Source organism: Onychomys torridus, chromosome X, assembly GCF_903995425.1.
Source record: "Onychomys torridus chromosome X, mOncTor1.1, whole genome shotgun sequence".
Lineage (NCBI taxonomy): Eukaryota > Metazoa > Chordata > Mammalia > Rodentia > Cricetidae > Onychomys > Onychomys torridus.
This window is the reverse complement of record NC_050466.1, coordinates 24094699-24116976: the sequence shown is the minus strand read 5'-3', so window position 1 is coordinate 24116976 and position 22278 is coordinate 24094699. Positions and strand designations below refer to the sequence as shown.

Below are 22278 nucleotides of genomic sequence, written 5' to 3'. Positions count from 1 at the left end.
TTGTGTTTAACAGTCAGTTCTGTGAACCACTTTACATGCAATTATAAAGAATTTGAAGGATAAAGTGTTCTATGTTAATAATGAAACAAAACACAAAAATATTTACACACTCCACATTATGTTAAATATACTGAATAAAATGGCATCTTCAGCTATTTTGTTTTGAAAAATGAAAATAATGGAATATAAGATTCAGTTTTAGTTACCAGTTTTTGATATTTAACTCCATCTGCAGTAATAAACAAATAATAGCAATTAATTTACAAAGCCAAATGGCACTTTCACTCTGAAACCAATGTTTACTACAAGATTTACAGAGGAATTAGTGGGAATTTTCTTTTTTCCCATTGGTGCCAAGTTGGAGAACTTATATCCAGCCATTTGTACATACAGTCACAAAGAAAAATGTGAAAAAAAAAAACTGATTAAAATTTGACCTGCTAGATCATTCCAAAGCTCAAAAGTAAACAAACTTGATAACTTCAGTAAAGATTAATTCCAGGGATCCCACAATCTTTGTCATTAAATATCACTTGCTGAGCCTGCTTCCGAAATCCTTCTTCTTAGAAAGCCCAGCCTAAATAAGCAATGAATTTTAGATATATGACATAACACCAAGTGTGTGTGTATGTGTGTGTGTGTGTGTGTGTGTGTGTGTGTGTGTGTGTTTATAAAAAAGAAAACCCCTTAACAAAGCCCAGAGCACTGAATTGCTTGACATTCAGCAATGTGATCTTTCCCAACTCTTGTTAAGCAATTTTTTGGAACACTGTTGAAAGAATAAAATTGTTCTTTACAATCATTCCTGATAGCAGAAGATGAGAGCAATTTGTAGCATTGGCTATGTTTCTCATTCTCATTCAGATTTGATAGAAAATTCAAAACCTTTGGTTGATAGAAAATTCAAAACCTTTGGTGTCCCAGTCTCATAAAAATCTGGGAACACATGACTTGACATCAGTAGATCCCAGTATTCACTGTCCTTTAGTCTGCTTCTCAGACAACAAAGCATGGCTTCTTCTACCTGTGACCAATGGAGAGCTAATTTTTGTTTTGTTTTGTTTTGTTTTGTTTTGTTTTGTTTTGTTTTGTTTTGTTTTGTTTTGTGTGTGTTCCAATTTTAGGTTGTACAAGAGGAAATACCCATTCCTTCCAGCTTTGTGAGGCTGAGTTACCTGAGCAGTCGAACACCTGGATATAAAACTTTGCTACGGATCCTTTTGACACATTCAACGATTCCTGTGGGCATGATTAAAGTACACCTTACAGTAGCTGTGGAAGGGCGACTCACACAGAAGTGGTTTCCTGCTGCAATTAATCTTGTCTACACATTTGCTTGGAATAAGACAGACGTCTATGGGCAGAAAGTTTGGGGCCTGGCAGAAGCTTTGGGTATGTTGAAGTTTTTCTATATAAATAGCAATGTTTTTGCTTATGAAACAGAAAATAATAGATGTGTATGATTTGAATTTGGAATGTTTATTGATTTTTTTTCTTCCAGTTAAGGAACATAAGGGTTTTTTTTAATGTAAACACATACTTTGGACCTGCTTGGAATTCCACTTTGATATAATTTTGCTTAAAAATTATTTTAATTTCATGAAAGTAGCATACCATAGGAATCACACAATATCTAACTTATAACTGTCTCCAGAACTGAATGTTGCCTTCTAATAGTGACCTTTGGTGTGCTGTTCTGCAGGCCTTGTTTTTGAATTTGACATTTAGACTGTCATTTCCACTTAGAAACTACAAAATTCTAACATATAAGCATCTCTACTTATTATCATTTATGTCTAAGATGGTTAGACTCCATTAAGTTATTACTTTAGTAGGTTAAATAAAAAACATCATCCTAATTTCTTATTACTTTTGTTTTTTATAAGCTTGACACAGAGTATTACCATACTGTCCAGAAATCTAAGAACAGATTAGAAGCTGAATCTCTGAAGGAGCTATTTCCACATCCTTCCTTGGAAATGTTTGCCATGATATAGCCCCATATAGCTAAGCAATATTTTTTAGACTATAGTGTATCAAATTCTTCTCTTTTCCAGTGGAAAATGAAAGATCTAGTGTCTTGTATCTGCCTAGTTAAGATTCATATATTTGACTAACAATATAATCTATGCTGAATTTATTAGAATAAAAGGAACATGGGCATGTTTGGATCCCTACAGTCCCTTCTTAAACAAGATTTCACTGCTTGGCCCAGTAGGGACTGGATCTTACTTATTAGTGAGTGTGTCTCTACTATAATGCTAACGACTTTCCCTTTCTCTCAGGTCTTTTCCTACTATTCTGCTGACTTAATTTATCTTGCATTCAGATTCCAATTAGAAGGAATATCGAATTATGTAAGCCAGTCGATGTACAGCATAGAAAAACCCTGTAACTCAGAACTCTACCATGAGGCTAACTTCCAATATGCTACTGGCCAGTGGAGCAGTTATAAGAAAGTTCTAGAGTCAGACTCCTTCTCTAGGTTCAGACTACCTTCCTTGTGAGTAGTCACCTGTTAGAAAGCTCTCTCTGATCTCTGTGTCATCATTCTCTCCCTTGCTCCTATAAGACAAGAAGACCTCCCAGTGCTGCCCAGTTCTGCCCAGTGCTGCCCAGCTGATAGTCTTCCACTTCTTTTCATTCAAACTCGTAGTAAGCATTGCCCAAATCCTGCAGTGATCATGACAGATATATATTCAAAGCCCCATATTTCCAACCCCAGATATTAGTGTGTTTTGCTAGGCAGAACAACCCAAAATTTCTTACATTTCTCTCCGGTTCTTTATCTTCCAATTCTTTAGGAACTTTCTTAGTCCTCTGCTGGATTTAGAGATTAGATTAATTGTTGGTGTTGCCATTGGTTATTATTTCCTTTTTTCTTTTTTTTTTTTTTTTTTTGAGATCCACCTGGCTCTGCCTCCCGAGGTTATTATTTTCTTAAGCTGTAACATGTACAAATTTATCCAAAAGCCCAATGAAGAGCTAACTATTATAATTTCTAATATATCTTCACAAGATTTATACACATGAAGCTGAACCTGTTTTAAAAAAATATCAGCTTTGGTTGGGACATAATTTACATACCATAAAACCTTCCCTACATTTAGAGAAGGCAATCAACACAATTCAAAATGTTATGCAACTCTTACCAATATCTAAATCCAGAACATTTTTGTCATTTCCCTCACAATGCCACTCCACTCATATTGGCAGTTACTCTTCACACCTCTCTCTCCTCTGGACCTGGAATCTCTTCATCTCCTGTCTTTCTTCCCATGTTTCCCTAATTTGTATTTTTCAAGCTAATAGCACCATACAACAAGTGGTCTTTTGATTTTGGCTTCTTTCACTTGACATAACATTGTCAATGCTCAACCATGTAATCACGTATAGCTGCGCTTTCGCCTATTTTGTGACTGAATAATATTCTAGTACATACATATACCATGCGTTTGTCCATTTATCAACTCAAGGCACTATTTTCACTTTTTGTCTATTTTGAGTAGTGTTCCTAGAAATATTTGTATACAAGTATTTATTTCAATACTTGATTTTAATTCTTTTGTGTGTATATATATATGGATAGTGTGGATAATATGTTTAAATTCCTGAGAAATACCCCTATTGTTTTCTTCAGTGACTGCACAATTTGTTTGCTGGTATTCATGTGTACAAATGTATGTGGAGATTGATGCCAAGTGTCTTCTTCAATAATTCCTTATCTGTCTTTTTGTGAGATGGTATGTATCAGTCAACCTAGAACTCCTGGATCTGGTTAGTTTGGCTGTCTAGTAAGCCCTAGGTATCCTCCCATCTCTGCTTCCCAACTTCGTGATTATAGCACTAGGCTTTGTATATGGAGTTAGGGGATTGAACTCAGATCCTTGTGCTTGCACAGTGAGCATTTTCCTGAATGAAGTATCACTCTTGCTTCTGACTGTACCACATCACCAACCTCATTTTATACATGAATTGCATTTCTTCTCTTTAAATATCTCCATTACTAAATATGCTAACCCATCTTTGTTCTAGTTAGTCATCTTCAATTAGGGGAACCGCTAATACATTTATCTATAATTAAGGAAACATGTAAGCCACATATATAAGCACAAAAAATAAGGTGTATACTCTAATATTGACTTCTTCATTCCTATTGTTTGCCTGTGTTTGTCATTCTGACTGTAAAACAGCATTAATTAAAATGCCATCTGGGAGGTTTTGGAAGGAGGAAAGGGAAGGTCAGAAATTTGTACATATAATCTCGAATTTTTAAAATAAAATAATGTTAATATATGTTATTGGTCCTTTTGTAAGGATTGGATAATAATAAAAGCAATAGGTAATGAAATGTCTTAGAAATATCCCAAGTATAAGGTTAGACAATGGTTCTTTATATACTTAAGGGAAAATTTTAGAGTGGAGCAAGAAAACTGGCAAAGCTCCAAAAGAAAAGGCTAAAATAATTTCACTAAGCTAAAATATGGATTATTTGCCTTGTAGGAAATATCCCTGTTAGCCATGATTTAAGGGACTGGTGGCTAAAGAGACTTTATTTACTACATATTCTTTATCTCCATCTCCTTTTTCTTAGCTTGAAAAGGAAAATGGTTGACTGTTTATTTTTAGTGTTCACCACATTTTTAACACATCTTGAAAGTATTTGATTTAGAAAAAGGTTATTAAATAAGTAAAAAGAAAACATCAATCTTTGTTAAAGAAAAACCCCAGTTTGTCTTATATTTGTAGATCTCATCTATAATATACATTAGCATTTATCTATAACTTAAATATGTTCATGACTTAAACTAATATGTTATTTGTGTTTTCTTTTCCTTACAATAATTTTAATATGTTTAAGTAAAATATAATTAGATCAGCTTTACCTCTCTTTCCTCCCTCCAGCCCCTCCTACCCACTCTCTAACCCCTCCCATGCCCCCCACACTCAAGTTAATAGCTTCTTTTTTTCTTTAATTACTACTGTGCAATCAAACAATACAAATAAACACAATTTTCTAAATCAATTTTTTTTGTTTGTGTGTATATGGCTTCAGGGCTGACCACTCTGCATTGGGCAAACAATGGGGACAGCCTTATCCCTAGAACAAGTAAATTCTCCTTCCATCCTAGAGACTAAGATAATTTTCTAATAATGGTAAAACACCTAAATACGTGATGTAATGAAATTGGGGAATCAACTACTCTGAAGGATTGTGAACCCCTAAAATACACACTAAAAAATTCAAGTGATAAATGTGTGGAGGCATTGGTACTAAATGTATGATTATTAGGATGAAATGTTTACATCTAGAACATACTCTGCACAAACATTTACTTGCAAATATGGCAGTATTTTATAATTAGTATACTGCTGAATGGAAATAGACCAAGTTTTCTACCAAATAATAACCATGGTGTTATATATGACATTGCTCAGATTGCTTTTAAATTCAAAACTCTTAATGTAGCTGTTTGGTAACATAAAAATAACCACCCTTCTCTAAAATGCCCACCTGTCACCTCTAAGTATGTTTTCCTGCATAACAAAAGACAATTAAGGTTACAAACAAATTTTAGTTTGCTGATTAGTTTTGAATATGTGATTAGAGATTGCTCTACTTTGTCTAGACTCCATAGTATCAGAAAGGCCTTGAAAGTGTAAGAAAGATACAGAGGGAGAGATCAGAGTTATAGAAAGATACAATTATGTAATAATGACACAGAGAGACAGATAAACAGTGCCAATTTTTAAGAAGGGGCATGGAAACCACAAAACAAGGAATATGAGTGACCTCTCATAGCTAGCTGGCAAACATAAATATGGGATGTACCCTTAAAGTCTGTGAATGTTAGCTTAGTTCTGCTAACACCTTGGATTTTATTCATTGAGAACCATTTGAGACTCATGGCTGTTTCTACTGTAAGATGACAAAATTATTTTATTTGAATTCTTTCAGTGTGTGACACCTTTTCACAGCAGCGTTAAGAAATTGATATAAGCCTTAACCATCACTCTTAATGTTCTACTCATAGCAAGGATTTTGATTAAGACTATGGCCAAGAAGGACTTAACTCTGTTCCTTCTCAGACAGATGAACTGTCAATCTCTGACCCACCTATTTCAGAATGATGGACTAAGAGGAGTCCAAATTTAAATAAGCTGAATTTGAAATGATGGAGAATATCTAAGTTGAAATGCTGCTTAGTTTGAAATGTGGCAATCTTGCTTCCCATGTAATTAAGCTGTGGGGAATTGGTGTGGTATCTAAGTACCAGAATGTCATGAAAGAAGACTGAAGTGTTGACAGAAACGGGGATATTTAAAATCCTAGGTTATCCCATCATTTTCTGTAATGAAAGAGACTTTGCAACTGGTATAACACAAGAGTGAATAAATTACCAGTAGGGGTTATTTGGAGTCCTTACTAAAAGAAGTGTTGGTGACAACTGATAAAATTTATTAATCCAAGTACTCTATTGATCAAGCAGAAGAAGAGTAACACTCACCCTAAGGTTCACTACAAAAGTTGCAATCAGTAGTTCATCCAGCTTAAAGAATTTGTTGTCTGATTCATGGACAAGGCTGCCCTGCTGAAAACTCCATGTGAGCATTTGAAATGATTTGGCCTTAGTGTTTCATTCCCTGGCTCTAAATAAAGTATAATGTCTGGAAATCATTGTATTTTATTTAGTTAGTTTCTTTCCCAACTCTATGGCTTGCAAAACAATATAAAAAAATCACTATTGTTAAGCTCATAATGCCATTAAAATTCTAGAGACGGCGTATTTAATTTGATGAACTGGCTTGTTCAGGGCCTCTGATCTGCATCCATTATGTGAATTTTGTCAAAATAATTCCCTATGTCCGCCTGTGTCTGCATATATTATCAATGTATAATAATGCATTTTGCCTGGTCTTCATTTTAATTAAATTAAATTGCAGCGGTTTAGAGTCCTGGAAGTTCAGGAAATCAGCCATCCGCCTTTAGTAGCACTGCTATAAACAATCCTATTTTTCTTCAAGGTTATTGGCAACAATGATTGCAAAATTATTTAGTACAGTAGTTTGGCAAGAAAGAGTGGTGTTTCTGCAAGAACTAGACTTCCTAAAGGTTCCGAATGCATAGAAGTCTGTCTAAATTGTGTTAGAGAGAAACAGGGGAACATTAATAGTAATAGGTGCTAAGCTATGGCTGCTTTGTGCACACAAAACATTCCTGAGAATGATGCTTTAGTGTTCATAAATTTTCTTTCAGTAAAACCTAAGCAAGCTGGGCAGTCACGAGAACAGTACCCACTGAATATTTTAATAATAAATGGGGAGTGTTTTACAATTTGCAAGGTACTTTCACATACATTATTTCATTTTAATCCATATAGCATTCCTGCTTGGTAGGCATGGCCCAATTAATAAGACCTCCAATATCCAGAGGAAGAAACTGAGGTTCAAAAAGAGCCTAAAAGCCTGTATAGAGCAGGAATTCCAACTCAGATCTCCCAACCCTGTGTGTCTTTTTCTGCTGTCACTCTTGACCCAATGAGGGAACACCCCACCTTAACAAGTACCCAATTCTATGCCCCAATGGCTTTCTGTCAGGAAAGTTAGCAGAGATAATAATCTTTCATCATTTCTTTCCACTGATGAATTCATAATTGTTAACTGAGAGCAGAACTGTATTAGACTGTCAACTTTATAGGCACAGTGCCTAGGCTTTAAATTTCTTAAGGAACAATTACATGCTTGCAACCTTAAAGCAAAGTATGAGAAGAAAACCAGAAAAATCACCACAAATAAATGTTAACTGAGTGTCTGAAAAACCAAGCATTAATGTCAGCTTCTCGGCTGCTGTTCAGTTTTCAGACTTAAATATATATGAAATGTTTAGTGTGGGATATAAGTTGTGTTCATTTTAATATGATATGGAATCTCTAAAGTAAGAGAGTCTCAGACTTCCTGAGGCTTTTAAATGAATTAATACTCTGGTAAGGAAGTACTATGTGTCCATTTCAGTCTGGTCAAACTCATGGTTAGATTGTAAAACTCATTTCATGAGTCTAGCAACATTTTTGGAATAATCGAATATGATTGAGTTGCTAATAATAAGACAAAAGTGACAGAACACAATAGAAAGTATCAAAATATGATACTATAAGAGAATATTGGAGAGGAACACTTTATTTCAGTGTGTGTGTGTGTGTGTGTGTGTGTGTGTGTGTGTGTGTGTGTATGTGTGTGTGTATGTGTGTTTTACCATATGTATATATGGATGGTGGATCACAATCAACAAACTCTTTCATGTGACATTCAGAAATAAAAGTTTGAAAACCATTTGTAAGATGATAGAATCTAGAGACAAAAACATCATGATTTATCAAAACATACAACTTAATGAACAAGTCAGCCTTTACAACGATTCTTGCCTTCCACTCCTTTCTACCAACTCATCCCAAGATATTACAATAATAGTTCTTCAAGATTGGGTGAGATTATAATTTATCAATCAAAACTAGGTGTTTTTGAGAGTAAAAGGATATTTCTTTTCTTTGCAGTGTTACATCCTTTTAACTCAAGCACATTTTTAAAAGCCCATTTCCAAGGTGAGGCTCTCTCTTGAAACACCTACCCAAACAAAATTGTCCAAATGATAATAAAGGATAGCAATCTTTTGTTTTACTTTTTACTAAATGAGACTGAGAATAATTGAGGTTCTTTATTTTTGATGCATTGGAGAGAATGTGACTCCAACCAATCTGACCTTCTTTAAATTTCATATAAATGCCAAGTATCAAAGTATTCAACATGTTACTCTTTCTACCTAAAATGGTTTCCCTATGCAGACAGATCCCTTCAAGCTCATGAGAGGTTAACTTACAATTTTTCTATTTCATGATCTTGCAGTAGCATAAAAGTAATGTGGATTTAGTAAGAGCTATACTTAGAATTTTGATGTTTTCCCTGGCTGGTGATGTGCAGTACTACATTCTATGGTGTTGCTGGGAAGCAGCAGAAAGCTGTAGTTCCCAGTCAGTCACTGAATTACAAGAGTAAATAACTGATCTTATACAAAGAGCTGTCTTGCTAAGTTCTGAAGTACAGAAGGTTAAGTGTATTAAATGCATTTTTACTCCAAATATTTTCAGCTTGCAAACACAAGCCCATTGTTAGTCAAGGTGATTCTATACAGTAGTCCCTCTCCTCTAAGGTTTCACGTTTCTTGGTTTCAGTGACTCAGTGAACTGAAGTCTGCAAATATTAAATGAAATTTTCTAGAAATAACTACCCCATGCAGTTTTAGGCTGCATGCCATTCTGAGCAGCATAATGATATCTCTCACCATTCCATCTTGCCGAGACAAGAATAATTTCAGGCCAGTGAGATGGCTCAGCTAAGTAAACTGCTTGACATGCAAGTCTGATGACCTGAGTTCCAACCTTAGAACCCATGCAGAGGGAAAAGGAGAGAGATGACTCCACAAAGTTGTCCTGTAACCTCCATGTGTTCAATATGGCACACCCACACACACACACACACACACACACAGGGAGAGAGGGGGGGAGGGAGGGAGAGAGAAAGAGAAAGCATGAACACATAGCAATAATAATTTCAAAAGCAAGGAAAGAATTATCTCTTTGTCCAGCATATCCATAGTGTATGTACTGATGGCCTATTAGTGTCCCATAGTAGTGTCAGTTATCAAATCAACTGCCAAGCTATTGGAGTGCTTGTGTTCAGTTAACGCTTAATTTACTTAATGACTCCAAAGCACAAGAATAGTTGCACGAAGGAGACACCACAGCATGAAACATGGAAGGATAGATTAACTCTGACTACTCTGTGACAATGCTGCAGGGCACATAGACAAAAATATCAGCAAAGAGGATTAATACTATCCACAGTCTTGGGCATCCAGTAAATAGTCTTAAAACGTGTCCCCCACAAGTAAGGAAGCCTAGTTAGGTAAACCTCTTCTCTTTGTCTTTCCCATCCAACATAAATTCCCTTGTTAGAATCATTCCTAATACTATACATTTTCTTCTTTTTAACCTTTACCAAAATGTATGTATGTGTGAGTGTGCTGTTAATTTTTCTTTCATATTTTTCCTTTCACTAGAATATAAGCTGAGCCAGGAGGAATTCTGTTTTATTCTGTTTTATTCATCCTCATATCCCAAGTGCCCCATACAGTTCCTGTCAACAGGAGGTACTCGATAAATATTACATATTTGTTGAATGATTGAACAAACAATTGAATAAAATCAAAAGTGACCCCTTAGCCTTGACTGTGTAGCAGAATGATACGGCTCCACAGTAAGAGAAGTAAGTACAAAGGCACTCAGAAATTTGTATATGATCCAAGAGCATCTTTCTGGTCTTTATGCAACTAGACTTGAACAAATCACCAAGAAAACAATCTTACAACATTGGATTTCAGTACACAGACTAATATGAAACAATTGAATAGCTATTCACACTCCTAGATGCTGTTTTTTCTAACTGTCCAACTACATATCTCTTCATATTATCTTGCATAACCCTTTTTTGTGAATGTTTAGGGTACACATACTAAGTAAAGTATTAGTACTGCTCAAGTCAAATCCACTGACTGGCAAAAAGGATAGTGTATCATGATCAGGTTGCATTTAATTTAGGACCACAGTGGTGGTTCAACATTGAGGATTCTATTGCTATAACTCACTATCATAGATTAAAGTTGAAAATGATATGACTATTTCCACAAATGTTGAAAAGGCACTCAATACAAAACCCACCACCTGGTATAGACAGTCCTAATAAACTAGGAATTATAGATAAACAAAGCATTACAGGTAATCAGGCAGCATGTCAAATCAAGGAACCTCTGTGGTCATGCTACCCTATGATAAATTACTCAAGAATAGGAAAAGATACAATTATGAGAGCACTCACTTGTTTACAATAGATAACATTTTCAACAGAGTTTTGTTCTGTTGTTATGGCTTTCATTTGGTTCTTCAGTACTTTGTTTTCTGGTTTTGCATTAATATACATTTACTGTAAAATATTTATTGTTCTATTGAATGGCTTCTTTTGAAGAAAAAATTTTCATTTTCTTAGTTATTCTTTAAATGTCTTCAAATTATTTCTAGATGCATGCTGAGTTCATGAAGTAACACAAATTTTTCCACTATCAGACCACTTTTAATTATATATTACTTTCATAAATGCAAGCATTATGAATTCTGAAGCCCTGGCCTGAAGCTATTGAAAATTATCTGCTTAATCTTGTCATATTTTACACAGCAGCTTTGTTACATTGTATCTTTACCTTGGCTATTTAATGTCAATCCCTTATTCTAGCCATTATACATGAATGGTATAGTCATTAAACTGGATGTCAGGGATAGTGTGGCCCCTTAGCCTTCTTATAGTCCACATGTGGTAAAAATAATGCTTCCCACATAAGTAAAATAAACATTAAGAGGGTTTTCTTTTCAAATGCCTCAGAGAGAACAAACTAGTCTTTTGCATTCAGTCTTCTTTTTTTCTTTTATAATTTTTTTTTTAATTTTATAATTTAATTCAATTTTACATATCAGCCATGGGTTCCCTTGTCCTCTCTCCTCCCCCCCCCCGCCCCCGCCTTCCCCCCAGGCCACCCCCCATTCCCATCTCCTCCAGGGCCAAGACTCCCCTGGGGATTCAGCTCAACCTGGGGGATTCAGTACAGGCAGGTCTAGTCCCCTCCTTCCAGGCTGAGCAAAGTGTTCCTGCATAAACCCCAGTTCCAAACAGCCAGCTCATGCACTAAGGACCACATGAGAATAGGAAGAAGCAAAGTGCTAGCGAGGTCCCCAGAAATCCACAAAGATACCTCCACTGTAGACTACTGGCAAAGGGCGAGAGAAAGCCTTAACTGACCTAGTCTGGTGATCCGGATGGCCAAACACCCTAACTGTCATGCCAGAAATCTCATCCAATGACTGAGGGAAGCAGATGCAAAGAGCCAAAGCCAGGCCCCAGGTGGAGCTTTAGGGGTCCAATTGGCAAGAAAGAGGAGGGATTGTGTGAGTGAGAATTGTTGAGACCAAGATTGGAAAAAGCACAGGGACAAATAGCCAAACTAATGGAAACACATGACCTATGAACCAAAAGCTGAGGAGCCCCCAAATGGATCAGGCCCTCTGGATAAGTGAGACAGTTGATTAGCTTGAACTGTTTGGGAGGCACCCAGGCAGTGGGACCAGGACCTGTCCTTAGTGCATTCAGTCTTCTTAATATTACCAGTGAAAGATTTGCAAGAAGACTAACAATGAAGTCAGAGATATGCACCTGTGATCAGAAAACACAGCCCTCTGCAAAAAGTAATGGCTTGTGCTTAACAAATATTCACTTATTATTTCTGCATAAATTCTGTAACAAAGAATTCAGAAAGACAGAACTCTAGGTGGAATTAAGGTTGTATATGCCACATGACTCAAAAAAAGTATTCTTCCATATTGACTCTTTCCCAGTTTCCTTTCCAATATATTTACACCATCATGAGGCACTCTGCCAGCCCCTGTGAAGTATAGCCCATGACCCTTTGCCTACCTATCCCTGCTCACAGCCAGTCTAAACCACTTCTACAGTCTGCAATACTGTTGAATTGTTGTTTGCTTTCTTATTATACTAGTTTTCCTAGCTCTACTCCAGAGTGCCACAGGCTGAATCTGTGACTATACAATGCTGTATTAATGATCAAATGCTATAGGGAACAGGCCAGAAACTGGTCATGGTCCACTCTGCTTACTTAGCATAGCAACTGTCATGGTATTGAGCAGAATGTTGTGTCAAGGCTTAGCATTTTTAGCACTGGATCCAATATAACCCTCCTTTTGCTCTATTTAATTACACAAAACACTAGGGCTTTAGTGCATTGAGTCTACTTCCATGAGAAGTTGAAGATTGGGCTGCTATTGCATTTGCCAGTCCCCTTGCATTTGGAGAGTAGTTCAGCATCATGGAGAGAAACTTTTCCTTCTCAGAAGCCAATTCTAAGTTCCAGGATTAAGCTAAAGTGGGCTGCTGTCAGAAAGAAACCTTGCCTTGTTACTCTGAGCAAGGAGTTGCACACAAAAATACACCAACCCACAGCCATTCTCATTAAAGTCAGTTGGAATTTTGGACAAGTCTTAAGTATAAATTATAACTTTATTAGCTCATAGAGCTTTCTCAGGAGAAAGTAAATCTAATAAAAATTAGAGGGAACTTATTAAGTAGTTGCCTTGTTGCTATTTACTGTGACTAGGGAGAAAAAAGTAATATAACTGTGGGGTTTGCAGCCAATGCACTTTTTTGTTGTGGACTGGAGAGCAATTCACAGAGCAGATAGAAGGAGGTGAAAAGAGTATGTGTGTTTCATTACCATTGCATTGAGAACCGTTTAATTGATGCTTTATGTAAGCATTTCCTGCCGCCGAGTTTGGATGATCTTTAACTGTTACTGAGAGGAAAAAGCAGGCTCCACACCATCATCAGAGGTCACCAAGGCACACTATTTATTTGCAAAACTACAAATCACCTTCCGGAGAAAGGATTCTACGGGAGCTTACCAGGCTTCCAATGTACAGAAGGCAGATCCCATAATTGCCAGGCATACTATGGGGAATGAGATGATGGCTTTGAAGGAACTGGTAATTACTGTTGTTGTGATTATTTATTAATCAAGACTTTAAACATTGGCAAAAGAAGCAGAAATCATGTCACTCTACACACCAGTATGTTCTTTAATGTGTTTTCTAACCACCTGATCTTTCCAACATGAGATGCATTGCACTATTTGGCTTGTTGGTTTAATCCTAAACTTGAACATACCAAACACCATGTGAAAGGAGTGTAATATAAAATCATATAGTATTAATGATAAATGGGAAGTAAAAAGAATTATTTCATACATGTGTCTTCAATCCAGAAGTATTATTTGGATAGTAAGACAACAAACCTCCTAGGTTAGTACACAAAATTTTGTGTATATTTGCACTTTTCTAGGAAGACTGTCCATGACATTGTTCACAAGAGTCACAAGTAAATACTTCACAACCCATAATAGCAGAAGAAGGACAAATTTCAATGCCCTTCTCCCAACTTGGAGATGAAGAAGAATTTGCCTGAGACCCAAAAGTTACTTAATGGCAAATCTGAAAATCAAAGGTTTTCCTCTCTTGGCCTAAAATCAACTGTTCTGAGTGATTTTAGCCAGTAGAACAGCTATGATGAGATATCAGGAAGATTGTAGACTGCATTGATTAATGACATGAGTGTGACAGGGATTACCTTTGAGATTCCTTTAGCTGAGAGATCCTATTCACTCTCATCTTCACAGAGAACAGCATTAGACAGAGGAGCCTTTAATAATTTCCATTTCGAGATTACTTTCGTTTTATGACTGGTAATTGTCCTTGTCCACTGATCTCTCTTGATAATATTGCATAGTAGAGAATAAAATTAAAAATGAGTTTGCAGAAATGGGGAGATGGCTCATAGATAAAGGGCAAGGAGGCCTGACTTCAGTCCCCAAACCCATGGAAAAGCCAGGTGTGATGGCATGCATGCATTTGTAACCCCAGAACTGAGAAGGCATAAATAAGAGGATCCCTGGGTTATCTAGTCAGCCAGTCTTGCTGAATTGACGAGCTCTAGCTCACCAATAGACTGCTCCCATCATCAAAAATAAGGGTGGGACCAGCAGATGGCTCAGTTGGTAATGGTACTTTATAGGCAAGCCTGATGATCTGAGTTAGATGACTGGAAACCACATGGCAGAAACAGAGAGCTGATTCATATATGTTGTCCTGTAATATCCACATGCACATCTGGAACAGGTACATGTACACACAAACAAACAAGTGTTTAAATTTTAAAAACAATAATGTAGAGAGCGACTGATAAAGGCACATTAGATGTCAGCCTCTAGACTCCACACACATGCAAACATACACAGACATGTATCCATACCAAAAAAAATAATAATAAGTTCCCGTGAGTCTTCACCAGCTGGTAGCTGATAGAACTGTAGTGACATCTGAACTGGTTATATAATTTGTAAGGCCCAGTGAAACAAAAATGAAAATGCACACCCCCTTCCCTAAAACTATTAAGGGTTTCAAAACAATAACAGTAAACTTAATGTCAACTGTATGGCCATTCTAATCATAAGCTACACCCAGTGAGAACTATTGTGATTTCTTACTCCTAAGAATTGTTGGGTTGAGGGTCCAAAAGAAATGTAACTTTAAACTTGAAATTGGCCATACGTTTATAAAACTAGAGAAAGTTCTATACTCATAATCTTAGGAATGTTTTGACTTACCTGCATATGAACTTTTATATACACATATATAAGCAAATCAGTTTAATTTTTTTCTGATCATATAATAATGTCAGTAACCCAAACTAGTTTGCTTTCATTTTTCATTTTTGACCCATTATGTTGACATTGCTTAAGCACCTGTTTTCTTTACCAGTTCATAAACGAACAGCAAAGGAGGAACTGAGCTCTCCAAGGACATCTAAGGATCTGGTAGAAGCTGGTATTAGAGAGCAGTATCAGAAGACAGACCAACTGGGTCTATTTTAAGCTGCCAGAGAGGCAAGAGCACCTTTTGGATGTGCAGTGTAATGAGCCAGTTCTCTCAGGCTTAGAACATTTTGAAGATAGAAAGCATTTTGAAATTCATAAGGCAGAAATCGGGGGTTCTGACAAGTAAGCAGGTTCACCCACTGAGAAAATGGCTATGACTTGGTATGTTTGGCTATACATATTTCAGGAGGACAGAGACATCCAAGATACCACATTCTGCACTTCCCATTTTAGAGGTATACTAGGGTTCTACGTTTAATGCACAACATCTGTGCTTCATAGGAGTTGAAGCCAAATTCTTGGGTGATGTCCCACTGGTACTCTATACGCAGAAACAAAAGCATAGTGTGCACAAAGTGTATAATTTACAGTTGCAGCACTCTAAACAAACTCAGACCTCACAGTGAAGTAAAGGCTGTTGGTACAGAAAATACGTGAATTGACTAAACCAATTTTATTAGTTTCATACGTATTCAAGGGTTGCATAAGTGGTTTGGTACTCCAAAGTCTGTTTCCTGGATGCATTTTATACTCTAGAGAAGTGAGAAACCAGCTTTATCCTATACTTCTCCCATAAAAAGCACTGAGAGGAATTACACTGTGTGCACTTAATTCTAAGAGAGCATCTCTCTTTCTCCAGGTTTACAGAGCAGAATCTAATCAGAAAGCCCAGAATGAAGCTGAATGTTCGTGTGTATATGTTACCAATCTACAACAGCTTCCATTCACTTAATGCTTCACAAATGTACCCAGTATTCACTGATTGGTCATTTTGGAGTCACCAACACTATTCTAAGTACAGTTCTAGACTATGCCAGATAAAAGGAATTTGCTATTAAATTTCACCCCAAGTCAGAAATCAATAGTAAATACAACAACCATATAATTATCAACCAGTGTGAACATAGAGTAAATACTTTACAATTATCTAATATGTTATTAATTCTTTTTTGCAGTGTCTGTGGGATATGAATATGAGATGTGCCCTGACTTAATTCTCTGGGAACAAAGGACAGTCGTTTTGCAGGGCTTTGAGATGGATGCATCTAACCTAGGAGGCTGGTCCTTGAATAAACATCATATTTTTAATCCTCAAAGTGGTGAGCTACTTTTTAAAAAACTTGTATTAATACCAGTTTCCTAATACTGTTTAGTATACATTTGTTGTTGAAAATTTGTCAAGTGTAAGAGATCACCTACAAGGATAACACTTAGAGATGTCCAAGTTAATACATCTACATATGGGTACTATAATTTGATGCTGAATTGTTTGTAGCATTTCAGAATCAGAACACTCTCACTTGTTCTCACTTCTTTTTAGTTTGTAGTTGAAGCTTTGAATAAATAGGAAAATCAATCATGAGAAAGGATCACATGTGTCCCTTGAGTTCATGCTGACTTTTCTACCCTGGTCATGACAGCTTCATTCAAACTCCTCCACTTACTTTGGCGTCCACCTTAGAAACTGGTCCTTAGAATTTTCATCCTGATTTTCTGCAAACATCTTCAACTTGTTTCACTTCAACTTTTCACCACAAAAACAGTATTGCTTTTGGTCAAAAGAGGCAGTTTCTAAGAACCTGGACTAGTTCATATACTTCAGGTTGCATTTTCAGAAAGCAAAAATGAAGGTGTCTTTAGTTCAGCCACCCTTCTATCCACCCTACATTTATGGAATAAATCTGAATTATTTCGTGAAACCAAGAGCTCCATTTTATAATTCTGCCCATGATCTTATTTCATTTGTATACATAGTGAAAAACAGCCACGCAGAAATTTTGATAGGCAAAGATAACCAGATTTGTTCTACCAATGGAATTGCAAACCCTGTCCTAGCCCCAGTATGAGACACAGGGGAACAAGTCCATTGCTGTATGTCACCAATGTACCTCCCCCTTCCCCTTGAAGGAAGATGCCAAGTTCCATTTCAAATTGTTTGTTTGTTTGTTTCAACAGTAAAACTTCAAGCACAAAGAATGTCAACTTTTTTCAGTTGTCAAAAGGAGAACTACAAAAATGAAAGGGCAGATGCCACTTATTAAATTATTAGGGGTTTTTTGCTGTTGTTGTTTTGATTTGAAAGAGTTTGACATTTAAAGCAGCCGATACGTTTCCACTCACTTTTATTGGCGTATATGGATTGTCTCTTTCAAATGCCTGTCATTGACATTAAGCACCAAGTGGGAAATGACCTCAATGGAACCAGCCCCCAGCTGTGCGCTCCTGGTCTTGTATCTTCTTATCATTTGCTTCACACAGACTTTGAAACAGAGGGGAGCTATTCAGAAAGCTGGCCCTGGGAACCACACATTCCTTACATCTCTAATTCACCCATAATTACTTTTTAGGTAATTAGGTATGAAGTTACTTCTGAGAATTTTGAACTGCTTTATTGAAGTATAATTCATACACCATAAAACTTACCCATTTGAAGTGCACACTTAAATGATGCTTAGTAAATTTGTACTTGTCCTGTGATCACCAAAACCCACATTCAGGATATTTTATCACAACAAAAATATCTCTTGCATTACCTGAAGCCTCACTAAATCTGCTTTCTGTTTCTACCTTTCTGATTATTTTATTCTGAGAAGGAAACCTTGCTATTTTGGATAGCTTCTCACCCCACAAGGGGCATTTGCACATTCAGCATCTCATTTGTGGAGGTATTGTTGTTTCTCACCAAGAACTGGTCCCACTTGCCAGGAAATAGATCTGAAGCCAGCTCTTCCAATGCCTTTCAGTTTGACCTTGAATGCAAACACCTGTCTTAAGGTACTTCTGAGGTCAAAATCCCACCCACAAAGACAGTTTTAGAAGAAAGAATGATAAATGTAAGGGAGCAGGGTTGGGAACACCAATTTAGAAAGCAATGTTCTTCCCCCTCAGGTCAGATGGTCTTTTCTGACTGATTAAGGCAGGAACGATGTCTTTCTGAATTCCTCCATTCCACTTCTCTCATGAAAAAGCCTAACTCTTTAGGCACCCAGCCTTTTTGATCTGAGACAGATAGTAGATTAGAAACAAGAATCTATCTTCCTGCAATTTCCTCTCACTGGTTAAAAAGACATCTATAATTAGATTGGATGTCTGCTGCCATTCTATTCTCAGTTTTACTCTAGCTCCCAAATCATTATGCAGTGGGTAGTTTCCAATAGGCACTGTATTCAGACCATTTGTCATTTCAGGTGCCATCACTATATTTACCTGACAATTAACCATTGCTTGTGGAAAAATGTTTCTAAATATTCACCCTGATGTACATACGCAGTTTCTACTATCACTGTGATAAAAACACTAGAAATGCATGTTTTTCAACATTGTTTCCTCCAAATATACCCTTTGATGATTATAGAGTACATATTCATTCCTTTTAATTGTTTAAAATCTTATTCATTACAGAGATTAATCTTTCTAACATCCTCTAGTGTTTCCTAGGAACTAATTGTTAAACAGTACTAGAACAGTCCAGGGTACTAATTGTACATTGTTATCTATCTGAAATAGCGAATTTCCTTAGGCTCCCAGATAGGCCAGTAGTTTGTCGACAAATAGTTTTACTGGGAGAAGACGTAAACTATCATTGATCATGCTGGCATATCTCCCACTTTGTGTTCATACCCTCTCAGTCAAGTAGTAAGAGAAATATGTATTGCGTCCCTTGTTGGTCATAAGTCTGAAAAATGGTTTCTTCTTTGAAATCAGCATAAAGCACCACCCACTGGCTTCCAGGGGGAATTTTATTTTGAACTTGTTTATAAGCTTCAGAAGAACTTTTGAGCAAGGTAGCAGAAAGGTAGGAATAGTATGTTTTAAAATTTGCTTACTTTATTACAGTGCAAACTTGGCTCTCACTTTGTAGCAGAGAAAAGGGAAGCGTGGGTTTCTGGTATCCCATTCAGTGAGATTTCATTGTTGAGTATAAACAAGACACCCAATCCTTAGCAAGAAGTTGGCCTTCTTATAAATAGTGTGTGTTGTTCTGTTTCAAAATGCACTGCTTGGCAGAAGAAACTGGCAAAGAAGCAGCAGTAATTGATCCAGATTTCCAGAAACATAAACAAAATATTTTCAGAGCAACCTTTGCAGAAGACTTGGTATTAAATCATTGTTGCTAGATGGTATGGCCTGGTTCTGTGTAATAGAAGGTTAAACAGATTCTTGAAACAACAAAAACACCCTTCAAAATGATCTATTTTTCCAGGGCAATCCAAAAGGGGTTGCCCATTTTTGTTGTGATTGCTTCAGCTTTAAACAGAAATGGTAATTTCAGTACATGGGCACTTTAGTGCCTTGCATGAAAGCAAGACATCAATTGTAGAGATGTAATCAGAAAGTACATTGCCTTATGTTTTATTTCCTTTAATCATTCTTCTTTTTTGATGGAGTACTGGGCTTTCTAATCGAAAAGGGGAGTTGTGGAATTGCAGGCTTAGAAGAATGGGTTAGAATAGCCATCTTTAGTTTTTAAATTGCCAGGAGCCTGGTAATAACATGTCATTTTGAGGGCAGTTGTTAACTATACCATTATATTGATATAAAAATGGAGATCTACCTGTGAAAATAGATGTTAATAGCAAATCTGGTATTTCCAAGCCAATAATTGGAAAGATTTTTGAATAGTATACCCTATCGTGAATTGCTGAAGTACTGACATGCTAAATAGTGGTTTCCTCAATAACTAAAGAATGTATCATACTCTCATCAGTCAGATATTTGGCATTTTCTGATGTCTGGTTAACAGACATCAGGCTATTTCTTTTCAATAATGTTGTATAACTGTCACTCCAGTTTCCTCCACTTCTTCCCATTTCATTAAAATTGCAGTATTGATACACTAAAATTAAATGTTTTGAGAGGAAAATGAAATTCAGGCCTATTAGTCATATTTAATTAGTTATTCTAAATCATAAGAAATGCCCTTATGAACTAGTATAGTTATCAACAGTATAATAAGTAAGTAGTGACCCTAAAGTTATCTCATAGTCTTGTAATAAAAGATCAATTTGTTGGAGTGTAAACTTATAGCTACTCTTGCAAACCATGTGTTAAAAAGCTGTCTGGAGTCACTCTGAGAGGGAACATAAAAAATACTTAAATTTGAAATCCAAAAGCCATATGATGGATGGAATTTCTAGTTCCTGGAAGGCTGTTTATAAGTATATATTGGTGCCTTGGCATGCATATTTTATGTTGTTATTTATTTTTACCAGCAATGTTCCTATCTCAGAATGATCAATAGTTTCTTTTGTAGAGCTGTAAGTTGGAAAAGAACTGAGGAAGACATTTCAGGAGGCATTTAAGGAGAATAACAGATAGTGTGAGGAGATAGATAGCAGGAAACAAGGGAGGAAAAAGAAGGGCAGACAAGAGAGCAATATTCATTCATATGCTGTCAGTTCCTTCGGTCTGACACACTGGCATGCCTTCTCACAACATGGATGTTTTACCTGCCCTGGCTCGTTCTGGACTGACTTGTGCCATTTAGCACAGCAGTATTTGTTGCTTGGATTTTCTGCCCAGGCACAGCAGGTTTGCAAAATCATTGAGATTTGGAATAGGAAACTACAAGAGACTCAAAGCCTATTTTCAGCATTTACTGAGCACTTATAAAGACTTGGCCATGGGGATTGGCACTAAAAATACAGAAAGGAGTAAGACAGAAGATGTGCCTTCAAGGAGTTCATTCATGTTACAATGGGGAAGACAGAAAAGTGAGGAAAACTGTGTCACACAGTGTGGTAAGTGTTACAATAGAGCTATGGGAAATGGGCACACGCCAAAGAGCGTGACTAATTCTGACTGAATGGAGTATTAGGGAAGACATGAGCTGAGCTCTGAAGTTAGTTCCCTCAAACAGACAAAATGAGAGGGTACTCAGGATAGAGGCAATAATCCATACAAAATCATAGCAGAATGGAAGAGTAACTCTAATTTTTTTTTGTCATGACCAAATATTGGAATACAAACAAAAGTGCCATATGAGAGAAATCAGAAGAAATATAGGAAGGCCAAAGCAGCAAGTAATCTGGATGTCTTATCAGTACTAAATGCACTCTTTATTCTATAGTGGATATGTAAGGTTTTAATAATCTCTGCAGCAGAGATGGAGATAATGGTTTGGAGATGAGTACTCCAAGAAAAGTGAACTAAGATAGTAAGAGTAGGAGCAGGGGAAAATTTTCACTACATTTAAGGAGACATTTTCAATGAGAATTGGTAATTACTTAGGCTTAAAGAATGAAATAAAATGAAAAGGCACCATGATGACCAGATTTACAGTTTAGGTAACTACATGACAGTGCCAATACTCGTGGGAGGGGTTTAAACAAAAGAGGAAGGGAAGAGTTTGGTAGGATATACAGAAGTATAATGAGCTCAATCCCAACCTTTTTTCAATTAAAGGTAGCTACAGAGCATCTAGGTAAAGAGCCTGAGTAAGAAAGTGCATATTGGGTAAGGACTCCAAACAAGAGAAAGTTTCAGCTAACAGAGATGAGAGTCAAGTTTTTGCAATGACGATAGTGAGATATGGTCCAAAAGAGTGGAAAATTCAAGTCCCTTTAGTATATCAGCAGCTGAATTTCTTTCCTTTTCATAAAAGCATATTACCTTCCTAATTGTGTTTCACTAAGGTGAATATTAAAATGAATGGAGAGTCTCTTTTCCTAAACCAG

The 22278-nt window shown here is 36.6% G+C and overlaps 1 protein-coding gene across 1 annotated transcript in view; it reads left to right on the top strand.

The window, feature by feature from the left end:
- Tenm1 (teneurin transmembrane protein 1) overlaps positions 1 to 22278 on the top strand; it is an 811545-nt gene that overhangs the window by 676649 nt on the left and 112618 nt on the right. The window contains exons 21-22 of the mRNA XM_036174144.1: positions 1125 to 1392; positions 16558 to 16701. Of these exons, the coding sequence (XP_036030037.1) occupies positions 1125 to 1392; positions 16558 to 16701 (412 nt within the window). The remainder of the gene's footprint in view (positions 1 to 1124; positions 1393 to 16557; positions 16702 to 22278) is intronic.